Raw genomic sequence first — 15,039 nt, forward strand, 5'->3', positions numbered from 1 at the left:
CTTTTATTTGTTCGTTTAGTGGCTATCGCTTCTTTCGTAATAATTTTTGCGTTGTTAAAATCTACTCTGTGCCCTGTGTTCCATGAATGCTGACAAATCTTACATTTTGAAAATTGCCCTTCCTTAAATATTCTTTATAGTCTGTCCAACAAGAAGATCCTTGACAGTGATAGATGTGTCTGTCATTTTAATTTCAAAGTAGTTTATTTTATTTTACAAAGAAATAAGTTGGTACAACTGGAACGCATAGCGATATATTTAAAATTTGATTGACAAGATGACAAGTGATTACTTCAAAATATTGTGAAAAAAACTGTATAAAACTGAAAAAATGTAATCGAGTTATTTTATTTAATAAAAACGGTATGTGTTAATACAAAACAAACAAGAACAAGACACTACATACCAAAAAAATATAAAAAAGAACTATTATATTTACTTTCAAGCTTTATGAAACTACCCGCATTTATGATTATATTTATCAATATAACTTATGTACAAATACAAATTTGTAATATTCCACAGGTATAAATAAAACAACATAGGTAAATAATGGGTAAATACAACAAACTATTTTATTAATAATAACACCTACCAAATTTTATACCTTAAAGGTTGATTAATTAACTTTAATCTTAGTTTTTTTAAACCAGTACCTTTTGACATTATTTTTCTGCAGTACTAAAATCCATACCTATCGTGTGATGTCGATATTTTACAGCTACTCCAGTTTTTAGTATGTGTTTAGTTTGATCCTTATATACGAGATGCACTTATCTACGACGAAATGGTATATAAATTTTATCGATGGCAACTTCATTGGTGTATAAGACTTTCTGCCTGGGCAGCGTGTATTAACCATAAACTGTCCTCTGGGTCTACAGTTAATTTTCACTCGATTTTTCCTCCACTTGACTTCAAAAGACACAAAACACACGTAATAATACGAATCAAAATGCATCATCTTTCAAAACGCAGGATATTTAACAAAAGTTGACACAAAATTATAACCTATAAAATTTGGCAAGACTTTGACAAGCGTCAAAAATGACAAAAATCTAAAGGCGAGTTCATACGCATCGGCGTCCGTTTGTCGTTCATCGTTCCGCCAAACCAATAAAATTGAAATACGATCTGTCATTTTTTAAATAAACCAATAAAACTGGTTAAAAACAAGAAGACACGACGCATGACGGATTTATATTTAAACCCATCCATAGATAACTTAAAAATTATTAGAAACTTCTTTTAGTAAAATAAATAGATTGGTATGGGACGTCATCTGCTTTTCTTCTGTCATCGTCTGTCGAAATCTTACCTGAGAAAAAAAACAGAGTATATATTCTTTAATTCGTTAACATTTAAAGGTCTAAATGTTACTTTTTCTGTTCTTTTTTTCTGAAGATTGGGGGACATGTCTATTTTTGGAGCTTTTACTCCTAGATATCGATATATTTTGCAAAATATCGTAACAATACTTATCGATATTTTTTTCTGAAGAACATAGACATGCCTCTGAAAACTTTTAGCAGCACTTTTCGAGCCTTTGTTCCCATTGGTGCGAAAAGCAGAATGAACGGGGGCACTGCACCCTGCCTGACCCAGTTGCAGCTAGCTGAATGACGTCAGCAACGACGTCACTCGCGATCCCCGACATGGAGATGTATTTGTACAGGAGGGCAATCCCATTCTAGAATATGGTGCATCGGGCCATGTCGATTTTCATGTTTGCCTCTCGTTCTATTTAAATGGTTATGGATACTTCTAACGTCAACATTTGATTTGTTGGCTTATGCCGGGTTTATACAACACTGCCGTAATCATAATCACAATTTTTGTAATAGTCGTAAGCGCAATCACATATTATAATCGCAAAACATTTTCCGAAGCACGTCATCAATCATATCGAAATTGACACTAAAAAACTGACTAAATGAAAATTTGGCGAAAATGTTTAAATTTGTTGTATAATTTAAGATACCGAGCAGCTCTTCATTTTACTTTATAGAGCAAACTAGCGTGTACCAGCGACTTCGTTCGCGTCGAATTAATCATTTGTAATGGTGATGATAAAGCAAAGCAAGAATTTCCATTAACATACAAACTGGATAAAATTTTCTCACATTTATGTCAGCATGAGAAAAAACAATATGGCGATATTATTATATAACTTGGTAATATTTGAGGGGTAGTTTCATCTCGTTGGAATTTGTCTTTCGAAAAATCCGATTGCCAAAAATAAGCTTTTTACGTCAAGCAGTTTAAGCAGAATCGTGGTTAAGAATTTCTTCAGAAGAAATTCAAAAAGTTGGGTAATTTACCCAACTTTTTGGAACACTCTGTATGATTTTTTAAAAAATTTCAAAATATGTAAAAAAACCAAATAAATTATGGTTGTCCAAGCGTTTTCCTGAAAGACTAACCGATTTTTAAATAACAAATATTGTAATATTTGAGGGGCGTTTTCACCCTCTTGGAATTTGAGATTCAAGAAACCCCTCCTTATCGAACCTCTACACCCCACAGTTAAACCGTTTGCCAAAAATCAGCTTTAAACGTCAAGCAGTTTAAGCAGAATCGTGATTACTCAATATCATATTTTATGAAACACCCTGTATAAATTTATAAAATTTTTTAAAATATGTAAAACAACAAAATAAAGTATACGTGTTTAAGAGTTTTTCCGAGAAACTCACCGGTTTTTAAATAAAAAATATTTTAATATTTGAGGGATAGTTTCACATCTTAGAATTCGAGTATCGAACCTCTACGCCCTAAAGTCAATCTGTTTTTCAAAAATCAGCTTTTTACGTCAAGCGCTTTAAGCAGGATCGTGATTAATCAATGACCAGATTTTTCGAATCCCCCTGTATACATTTTTAAAAAATCTTAAAATATGTAACTATATAAGTATAAATAAAAAACAAAATAAAATATACGTGTTTAAGCGTTTTTTCGGAAACTTGACTGTTTTTTAGCTAAAAAATATTGTAATATTTGAGGGGTGGTTTCACCCTCTTGGAATTGGAATTTCGAAAAATCCCTTCTTATCGAACCTCTACACTCTAGAAGCAACCTGTATGTTAAAATTGAGCTTCTTACGTTGGGTGGTTTGAGCAGGATCGTGATTAATCAGTATGTCAGTCAATTAAGGATTTTATATATTAGTATAGATAAATCACATCTCTGTTGACTAGATTAAATGTTGTATTGTCACGGAAAAGTTTTCTTTTTAATTCTACATATCTCTTTTTTTTGTGTGTATTTTTTTGTTCATTATGTAGTAGAAATGTCTAGTTTTTATTACTATTTTTTCTTCTTCACAAATCACGTGTCTAAACATCTTTTAAACAAAAAAAAAACATAATTAAACTATTAGGTCACGGTTAATAATAATTAAAACCAATTATTTAAACAAATAATAATAAATTACATGGTGCCTTAAATTCTTTCTACATAGACGTAATACTAACAATATTAATGTTTATTTATTTACTTATTAAATTATATTGTAACAATAAATAAACAGAAATTTATCTCAGAAAAAAATTAAACATTTTTGTTAGACCAAGATCACGACCAGAAATCAACGACCAGAATGACAGTGCAAGAGTTACTAAGAAGAGCCAACATATTTTTTGTTGTAGTTTATTATTCTGGTAGAGGAAACAAGGGAACAATATAATCTTAATTTATTTATGTATTATTTAATATATTTTTTGTTGTGTTAATCAAATTTAATCTATATGGTGTTGTTTTTTAATATTTAAATCTGTTCATATGTTAATTAGTTTAGGTAAATTAGTTTTAAATTTGTTTTATTTAGTATACGTTTGTGTTCTTAAGCAACGAATCATAAAAAATTAATCATTTAAACATATTGTTTGAATATTTCCATATATCTTTAATACAAAAGTATTTTGAATAATTAAAAATTCCAACATTTTTAGAATTTAAAAATGAACCGGAGATTAGCAATGAATAATTACTATGACGTTTTATTAGCATATAATATCCATGAATTAATATCTATTTACATATATTTTATTGTTAAGACAACTACATAATTTAAACTTTTCCAAGTTTGATTATAAGACAATAAAAAAGTTCTTGGATACGTATTTCTATCAAAGATAGAAATGAATTATTTTTTACTTTAATTTTTATACAAAACAATGTAACAGTGGCCATTCAAATAACAAACGATGATAATTTTAATTGGAACGATCCCTATATGCAATTTATAAAAAAATCTAAAAATATCACATGTTCTTCTCAAGTTCTAGACACATGGAAATTTATTGAAAATATACCGATATATAGAAGAAGAATATATATATTTAGGAGAACTAATACACATATCCAAATCTAGAATGCCACTCTATCTAAAGAAGAAAACATTCGACCAATATGTACTCCAGTCATGACCTATTATATGCATGCGAAACCTGAATACTTAAAACGGACATCATAAGGAAACTGCAGGTCGCACAACGCTCAATGGAATGAAATTATGCTGGGAATAACCAAGAGAGACCGTAAAAGAATAAAGTGGATACGACAAAAGACTGAGGTAATAGATGTCATCCACAGAGTCAAATCCCTCAAATGGCAATGGGCAGGACACTTGCTTACACAGGCAAGAAGAACGGACAACAGATGGACCACAAAAATTACAGCATGGTACCCACGAGGAATTAAGAGACTTAGAGGAAGACTGACCCTGATATGGGACCATGATATTAAGACTAGTAGGCAGACCAATACTAAGTTTAGAGTCTTTAACTTTCACTACCTATGTTAAAATATAAAAATAAATTTAAAGAAAAAAAAAACGAAAAAAGTTTTTTATTACCACTATTTTTCACGAAATAAAAACTCATTGTGTGTTTTTGTTGTTAAAATATACCGTATGATCGAGAAAAAACGGCGTCCAGTTGGCTGGGAAATGAAGATCGCTGTCATTTTATATGTAAATTTATATCACGCACCTCAGTGGCGCAGGGTTTTCGTGCTTCAGAGGAGGGCTGTGAGAGTTGTCGGAGGATTGGGCTACAGGGACGATTGCAGGGAAACCTTTAAAATGTTAAATATACTTACTCTCCCAAATCTTTATATATTGGAAAATCTATTATATGTTAAAGCCAATACGAAAAAATATCCCACAAATGCTCAGCACGGCTCTCATGACACTCGTAGGGCGGAGCACCTCAGTATCCCTATACATAGATTAGAAAGGTCTCGAGATGGACCTAGATACTGGGGTGTGAAGTTTTACAATAAACTCCCGGATGGGTATAAACTATTGTCCGATAAGGTGTTTAAGGGCAGGGTTCGTGGCTGGTTACTTGAAAATCCACTGTATGACACGAGGGAGTTTCTTTCAAGTGATATACATATTAATCTCACTTGATGGAAATTCCCTCTACAGCAGAATGTGGGAACTGGAAACTCCCACCCTATATTTATATTACAATGTATTAACTAGAATATATAACTGTCACTGTATACCCATCTAATATGATGGTTTTAACTTTATGTCTTTTGTGTTAATTTTTAAGTTAATTGTGTTTTATATATGTATTTTATTTTATATTTTGACTTATGTACGCCACTATTTGTATGGCATTGACATCAATAAATTATTCTAAATTCTATATGGGAAATGTCATCGATCGTCATTTCCTAGCCAACTGGACGCAATTTTTTTTCGATCATACGGTACCTGTCCTAAAGATGACTGTATTTTATTTAAGATTCACACTCTGTATAATTAATGTGTCCTAAAAATAATTTTAGAATATTTAATGACACGTTTAATACAGTATATATTCGCCTCAGTGCTGCACCAGTTGTTAAGCTTTCTGGTTTAAGCATTAAGTCCAATAATAGTGCAGTATAAGAAACAATGGACGAAATAGCTATTACAGGTATATCAGGGAGGATAGCGAAATCCAAAAATTTGGAAGAATTTAAAAACGCCTTGCTAGGAGGAGTGGATTTAGTGACTCATGGTCATGGAAGATGGAATTGTGAATTTTTAAACACTCCAAAATCCATCGGAGTGATGTGTAATTTGGACAAATTTGATGCAGGATTTTTTGGGTATGTCTTAAAAATACTTCCAATAATTCAATTTTGTGAAATTTTTGACTTTTTGGTGGTGATGAATATCAAATATCAAATAGTTATTTGTGTAATTAGTGCAAAAAGGACATATTTGTTGCATTAGTTTTATTAACTGCAATCATGCTGAATACAACAAATGTGCTCTTTGCAGATGTTGCACACAACATTTTTTCTACGATCGAATTGAAATTCGTATTTAAATATTTATTAAAATTGTTTTACAATAATTCACAGAATAATATGACACTTATTTTTTTAATAATTTTTTTTGAGTTCATTTTAATTTTAATGTCGCAGTTTAATAAGGTAACTGATGACAAGCTTCATTTCCAGTAGTCTTTTGAATTTTATTGTCATTTCCGCTCGTGGAGGTCTCGGGTTCTTGTTCTTCATTTAAAACTCTTTTCCGGAATGTTGCTGCCAGGTGCCATTGTACTTTGTACTTGGTTTACCTTCCAGGATTTGACAAATTTTTACAAAAATTTACAATTTTATTCTGTTTAGTTAAAAAGTCGTCATTAATAATGTCAAGGTGTTTTTTGCACTAAGTAAGTTTCTTCTTGCACTAGTTTAAAAAAATTTACTTTTAATACAGTAAATAGTGTAAAAATATCTACTTTTTGCACGATCGTAGAAAAAATATTTTTTGTATAATTATTATATAAATCGACAATGATTGTAGTATGAATTAAACATTTATTAAACTTTTAAACAAAGAAGGCAAGTAACATTATTTGTCAACGACCTGACAGACAATGACCTGATAATTCTGCTCATTTAATTTATATTACCCTTGTTTATATATTCTTAATTCATATACAAGGATACTACTTATGTTTATGCTGGATTTTTGGATACTTTAAAAGCAGCTTTTTATTTAAGTGTAATTTATATATAATATACTATCATTCATCAAAACCATATTGTGATATATCATAACATACTATAAGAGAATAAAATATAATTTCCAATATTAATGGTATACTTTTTTTTAATCAACTAGCGCCCAACTGTTTTATGAACATTTTTTACGAACAAAAAATTCGTTATATCCGAAATAGCCCACAGTAGCAAAACCGGTGCGTAAAACCATGCTCTTTACCGTAGTTGAACTCATCTAAAAAGTTTTATTAGCTTGATATTTATTATTAAGCTTGATTGAATATATCAAAATATTTATTTTTTTATTTATTTTTAGAATTTTCACAAATTATACTTCCTAAAGGTGCGTTAACACCAGCTGCGCCGCGCAAGTCATTTTTTTAACATATACTTTTGTGCGCGCTAAAAAAATACTCTTCAAAAGTACATGCTAAAAAAATGTATTGCGCGGCGCGGCGCAGAACGGCGCAGAGCCGGTGTGAACGCATCTTAACACTTTTATGGTGTTCCCTGTTTTATTAGTTCGCTGTTTACAGTATCCTCCGATGGTGCAAAAATTGGCCTAAAATTAATAATAATCGAATGAAAACTATATGATATTACTACAAATTAACAAAACTTAATATTCGTTGGGATTATCATATATAGACCGTTTAAATTTTTATAACTGTTTTTAACCATATTTTTATAGCTTTTCTAAATAAAACGGTATGTTAGTTTTATATCAAGCAGACACTTTTAAGGTACATTCAGGCTGAGAGCGTCGAGCGTCGAGCGTCGAGCGTTTGCGTCGCGTCCGCGTGTCGAAATGGAATCAATTCACTTAACTTAAATTAGACCGTTCAAGCAGACAGCGTCGCGTTTGGCGTTGCGCTAGCGTCCGCTGAGCGTCGGGGTTCGAATTCAATGGGGCGGACGCGATGCAAACGCGAGGCGACGCTCGACGCTCTCAGCCTGAATGTACCTTTATGAAGAATGCATTAAATTAACAATAAAAAAGTATTTCCTCTTTTGAAAACCGATTTGAGCTCATATTTTTTATTACTGCATATAATAAATTTACAGATTTATATAATTTAACTGGTATTTTTTTATATAAAACAATTTTTAAATGGAATTGACCCTCACAGGCAACGACGGTTATATCCAAATTTCTCTCTGTAGTATTTTTTTTTCTCTAAATATTTTCTGAATATATTATATTCATTATTGATTATACAGGGTTGTCCGAACTGTATTCCGGAAACTTCGGCAGCATATTCTGCAGATCAAAATAAGTAAAAAAGTTCGTATAATTGTATGTCCTAAAATGCTTAGTTTCGGATATACAGAGTGTAGAAGTTTCATTTTTATTTCGATTTTTTCCAAATAATTTCTGGAGTAACGTCAATATTTGGATGAAAATTGGTGTCTGGAAGTTTTTTGACATGAGAAATTTGATTTTGATGTCAATATGATTCCTACTAGAGGGCGCCACCTACATACTTTTTAACTGGTTGAAGAGTAATAACTTTTCGTCCGTACCTGTATAAAACTACTGAGTAAAAAATATACATTTACGACGTTTTTTAAGTAAAAAATGTCTCTTGGTAAAAATCGCTACAAGTATTGGTTTTCTAGATATTTGGAATCGAAATTATCAATACCTGTCATCAATGACATAAATTAAACATGTTGACTAAATAGTTATCAGACTGAGATCATAAATTTGAAAGTTTTTGTGCCAAAAGTTCCAGAGTTGCCAAGTGCCAAGTTTGTGCCAGAAACTTTTTATCGTCATTTTTTTGCAGAAAAAATTATGATTAATTTAAAAAAATAAAAATTTCCCAAATTTATTATTTCAGTGAAATAACTATCTACTCAACGTGTTTATTTTTCGTCAATAATGACATGTAATGCTATTTCCATTCTAAATTTCTTGAGAACGGTTGCTCGTAGCGATTTTTACCAAGAGATATTTTTTGCGTAAAAAGTCGCAGAGATGTATATTTCTTCCCTCTGTAGTTTTATACAGGTACGCACAAAAAACAGTTAAAACATATGTAGGTGGCGCCCTCTACCAATAGGAGTCATAGTGACATCAAAATCAAATTTCTCATGTCAGAAAACTTCTAGACACCAATTTTCATCCAAATATTGACGTTACTTCTTCAGAAATTATTTTGAAAAAATCGAAATAAAAATGAAACTTCTACATCCTGTATCTTTGAAACTAAGCACTTTAGGACATACACTTATATGATGTTTTTTACTTATTTTTATCTGCAGAATACGCTGCCGAAGTTTCTGGAATACAGTTCGGACCACCTTGTATACTTAATTGATATTTACTTAAATTAGAAATTGTTATTAATTATTTTACAGTTATTTAAAATCGGCGTTTTTTCATTGAATATTAAGGAATTTTTTTAGCAATAAAACAGTATTTTTATTACAATACAATAAAACTTAAAAAAAAATATTTAGCATATCAAGTCTTATGTTCGTTTTTAATAAATTATATACGATTAAATAAGGAATCAATCATTGAATGAAAAAATTGAAGTTACAGTAGAAATATTTAATTAGTGAGCTCATTAATGTAACACTGACACTATTATTAAAATATTCAAGTTACGTGTATTATAATTAGTAAGACAAGAAAAAAATGCAAACGCAACAGACAATAAAATGCACACTTTAATGCTTCAAATGCGACCAATGAATGCAAAAAATATGCAGTTATTCCTCAATTATTTTAAATATTACTACGTTTTTTTTTTAATTTTTCGTTAGGAATTTTGATAAGAATGAAACTTGAAGTTTAAAATTAATGTGACAATAATAAAACACAATTTTGGGAGAATATAATTTATTCATTATGGTGCATAACTTTATACATGATGAGATGAACAGCCTATTTAAAAATAAACATATTTCTTTAAATTCAAAACATTCATTTTTAAGATACTCTGTATACATAAATAAAATTATTGATTTTTAAAATATTATTCGCGAACTAGGGAGAGGGAAATCAGGCAAATAACAGGCGATAATAGATGTTAAGTAATAGCTTTTAGACTACTGTTCGAAACACATTGATGTTTTTTTTTTATTTTTAAGTTTTGTGACAAAGAATGTTATTAAAGGAAAAATAAATGTTTCCTCATTATTTAACTAGTGTTAATAAAAGCATATTATTTTGTTTCCATATTGTAATATTCTGTTCAAAAGTTTTTCCTTATTTATTTGATCTGACAAAGATAATATATTATAACATGTGTATGTATTTAAATTATTCGATTTATGCTGTGAATAATTTCTAGTTTAAAATTAAATACAAAGAGAATCGTTTACTGTTCATTCTTGCCGATGTTTTTGGTTCAGCATAATAGACCGAGAGCTGGCTACATAAAAAACCTTATCATCGTTACATGGCTAATTTTTTGTGTGAAGTATCCTTTTGTGTAGCCATTGTGAAATAGTCATGTCTGCCAGCGCGATCCCGGGGCTTAAAGCGGGGGCGGCCAATCGAAAGGGTGAAATTTTGACACTAAAAATATTATAAGGTACACGAGTTATAATTGCCAAATAGCTTTTATTTATTATTAGGAAACGTGTAAAATTGTTGACAGACATTTTTCTCGTGGCTGAAATGCCGGCAGACAACGCGAAAGAGGCATAGAATTTTGACAAAAGAAAATCATTGCATACATACATGTCGGTTGGTGGAATGTCATGTTTATTGTTAATTAATTTAAAAAGCCGTATGCAAAAGGGCAGACAAAAAAAATATTTATAATATAGTAATCGTATATTGTATTATTTATCTATACTTAAATGGATGAGGCGGCCAGCGTTCCCTGAATAAAGCGCTAGAGTATAATATTATCGCGCTTTTAATAACTGTCTGCAGCTGATTGTGCCACGATTTTTTTGTCAGCCCTTTTGCATACGGCTTTTAAAATAAATAAATATGACATTTCACCAATCGGCATGCAAATATGCCATCATTTTTTTCATTTTTCAAATTTCATTTTTTAATAATTTTTAAAATTTAATGCCTCTTTCGCGTTGTCTGTCGGCATTTTGGCGACTAGAAAAATGTCTGCCAACAATTTTCCACGTTTCTTAATAATAAATAAAAGCTATTTTCGCAATTATAACTAGCGATGGGAACTATCGAATGAATTAGACTATCGAATGTTTAATGAATGAATGATTTCAACTATCGAATGGTTTTATTCGAATAAAATCATTCATTCATTTGTATACTAAAGCATATGTGACAACCTCGCCGTGCGACTAAATGGTTATCGTTGAGCCACGACTATCGAATGCTTTTGATAAATGAAATTTAGTATTCGTTTGATTTTTGTATGCGTCAGTGCATTATTAGTTCTTCCAAATTTTTATAACTTCACCGTATAAATACTGTGCTATTTTTGCGTTTACTAAAATAGTTAAAATACTAAAATAGTAGTTATTTTTTAATTTTATTTATTGACGATTGTGTGCATGTGCAGGTGGTCAAAATTTTTCCGAAAAGTTGTGTGGTTTTCCGTAGTCCGATCTTTCAATTATTTAATTTTATATGGTATATGGTCTATTTTTTAATGGGAAATTTTGAGAAGTAGCAATTTTTAAGAGAGATGAGATGAACTTAAATTAATTTTAAAAGTACATATTTGTATTTTAGATGTTTTAATAATATGAATTAGTTGAACTTAATAATCATATTAAAGTAATGTGGTTAAGTAAATGGTTATCGAACTCAAACTATGGGGTGAGAAAATTAAAATGAAAGTTTTACACGTGCCAATTTAAAAAAAAAGTTAACGATGTTTGTATTTTGTTTATGCTAATTCTCTTACATGTAGTTTTTGCGAAGAAATATTTCATTTATTTTTTAAAGTAAATGCCAGTAAAAGTAAATATAATTTTTAAATAGTAATATAAAGCACCTAATATAAATAATTTTGATTTCTAATTTTTATTTATATTTCTCTTCCATTACATTGTATGCTTAGAAAATTAATAAATGTTTATATTTCATGATTTTAAAATTTGTTGTTAATATAACAAATTAGTTCTGTAATTATTATTATTATTTAATAAACCAACGTTGCCCCCCAAAAAATTTAGATACTATATTATTTTTAAATAGGATCTAATATAAATAATTTTCATATCTAATTTGTTGTTTATATTTTGCTACTACTTAAAAATATATATATATATATATATATATATATATATATATATATATATATATATATATATATATATATATTATATTAAATGATTTTAAATTTTATTATTAATATTTATTTTGTTGTTATTAGGTATTACTGTTATTATTATTTATTAAACCAGTCTTTGCTTAAAAACATTAAAATCATTTTCCTACATCCAAAATAACAAGTATTATTGCAGTGTAACAACAGAATATTAATAAAATGCGGAATATATAGACATACTATCCCTAACTAACTAAAGTCAAACAATAATATTCTTTGCTAATATCAACTGATACCAAAATATGGCAACAGCGCCCTTCATAATGTATTTTCTGTATAAATACTAGCACCTCAATAAAAAAATGATGTGTCCTTATCTATATCTGACTCCGCAAAAAATCAAAGATGCCGGCTTCTTTCATAGCATTGCCACCGACCGCTATCGGGTTTCTCGGAAAGAAACCTACGTCGCCGTGCGACAACTAAAATTCAGTTAATATTTTATTATAATCGATCCGGACGAATAAATGAATTTCATAAATGAATGAATTTTATAAATGAATGAATTTTATAAATGAATGAATTTTATAAATGAATGGTTTTTGCTGCCGAATTACTAGAATACAATATTTCAAGGCAGATGACGGATCTATTCGATAATTTTTATTCGAATAGTTTTCAACGAATGTTTTCTTACTAACTATCGAATTATTCGAATGAATTGCAACTATCGAATGTTTCGATAGTATTCATTCGATAGTTCCCACTACTAATTATAACTCATGTATCTTATAATATTTTTAGTGTCCAAATTTCACCCTTTCGATTGGCCGCCCCCGCTTTAAGCCCCGAGATCGCGCTGGCAGACATGACTATTTCATAATGGCTACACAAAAGGATACTTCACACAAAAAATTAGCCATGTAACGATGATAAGGTTTTTTATGTAGACTATAAGTTAGTTTAACAATAAGGGCCTTGTTGCGTGTATTAATAATTTCCAATCGTGTCTGGGCGAATATCTTAGCAAACCAGTGAGTAGTAAAAGCCAAAGATTGGCACCAAACATATAAACTCTAGCTGTGTAGCCTCCCGAATCCAGGGACCTCAGTACCTGCAGATGGGGACCTGCTAAGTAACAAAATCTCTTCAGTTATGAATGTTTTAAGTGTGTTAAACTTTAAACCTTGGTATGAGGACAGTATTTAGTTTATTATTATTAATATTTTCTTAAAGTTCAGAACAGCATATTGGATTCTTTGGAATAGTGATCAGGGTTTTCTCTGCCGTGTTCTTTTACTTGTGAATTTCAGGCAGAGTACGGCACTCCTTTCATTTCACTTAATAAAATAAGTAGGACTGTTTACAAATAAGTAATATAAAAATAAAATAAAGTAAAATTTTTAAGAGTAAATCCGAAGCAGGCAGATTGTTTGGATCCAAGAACGCGTCACTTAATTGAATTATCGTTCGAATGTGTTCTGGATGCAGGAATAAGCCCTCAGGAGCTCAGAGGTTCTAACACTGGAGTGTATCTGGCTATAGCAGAAAATGTCAACAAAGGATATATGGACAGATCCTTAGGTAGGTATTTCTCAAACTTATATCCTACATATACATGTTACGTACCTACAAATATACGCACCTTAAATTTTTTATGTATTTTAAAGTTTAATTATATTTTGTTCTAGTGGGCGATTATCTTCTTCTAAATTGAAAATAAAAGTCCCCATCGGTCAATTATACGAGGGAAAACAAAATGTTGATATTTTGGTGAAAGTTTGAAACACCCTGTGGAATGTGTTAAGACAGCAAGAAATTTAAAATTAATTTTATATTCTAGGTACATCCTTTCTCGATAGTCTATAATTAATTTAAAATACATTAAAATTTTAAGGTGCTTGAGTGTACCTATAAAGAGCAATTACCATAATACCAAGTCAATAATATTAGATAATATCGTCGTGGTCTGGATATTTACGAAAATGGCGCAGGAAAACACCTACACATATTCAGCTCTTAAAAATTAGTAATATTTATTATTGCCTAGACGTGAAATAAAATCGGCAAACTATTAAGTATATTTGAACACTTTTAAAATAAGAGTACTGTCGTACTACCCCGGTTTCTTGTTTTTTTATTCAATGGTTTCATGTATATGTTACGGTTAAGGTCCGATGTCCGGTTAATGTCGACGTTACCCGGTTAATCTCGAGAATAAGACACAAGAAAACAACCAAAAACATAACCTAACCCAAACATTAACTGGACATCGGACTTTAACCATAACATATACATTTTCTAAAAATTAACGTTATCTTTATAGCGGTAATGGCCAATTCCATTTCATTCTACCTCGACCTTAAAGGACCTAGTATAGCTTTGGATGCTGGCTGTTCTGCTAGTGCCTACGCCTTATGTCACGCATTTGAAGCAATGATGTGCGGAAGCTGTGACAGAGCATTGGTTTGTGCTGCGCAGTGCCATTTACAGCCTCAGGACAGCGCGGAATTCAATAAATTAGGAGTTTTGAGTAAAGTTGGTAAATGCAGAACATTTGATGATGACAGAGATGGGTAAAGTATTTGTATTGATATTAAAAATAAGATTAATAATATTAAGGGCAATTAAAATAACTTTCGTTGCACGTCATCAATGACACCATGCGTCGTCTTATGGGGTTTGCTGGTGGTCGTATTATGATGTGCAACCAAAGTTATTTTAATTTCCTTTATAGAGTTGTTACATAACTACTAAGTTTAATTTATAATAGTGTTCTGACTTAAAAAAAAGTAAAACAAGTGATACC

At 30.4% G+C, this 15,039-nt stretch overlaps 1 protein-coding gene across 1 annotated transcript in view; it reads left to right on the forward strand.

Moving 5' to 3' along the window:
* Positions 1-5,839: 5,839 nt before the first annotated feature.
* LOC115874547 (fatty acid synthase-like) overlaps positions 5,840-15,039 on the forward strand; it is a 40,831-nt gene continuing 31,631 nt past the window's right edge. The window contains exons 1-3 of the mRNA XM_030889724.1: positions 5,840-6,105; positions 13,639-13,814; positions 14,557-14,806. Coding sequence (XP_030745584.1) covers positions 5,909-6,105; positions 13,639-13,814; positions 14,557-14,806 — 623 coding nt within the window. The 5' untranslated portion in view covers positions 5,840-5,908. The remainder of the gene's footprint in view (positions 6,106-13,638; positions 13,815-14,556; positions 14,807-15,039) is intronic.

The sequence above is a fragment of the Sitophilus oryzae genome, unplaced genomic scaffold (genome assembly GCF_002938485.1).
Source record: "Sitophilus oryzae breed Bouriz unplaced genomic scaffold, Soryzae_2.0 scaffold_1297_pilon_pilon, whole genome shotgun sequence".
In the NCBI taxonomy this organism is placed as follows: domain Eukaryota; kingdom Metazoa; phylum Arthropoda; class Insecta; order Coleoptera; family Curculionidae; genus Sitophilus; species Sitophilus oryzae.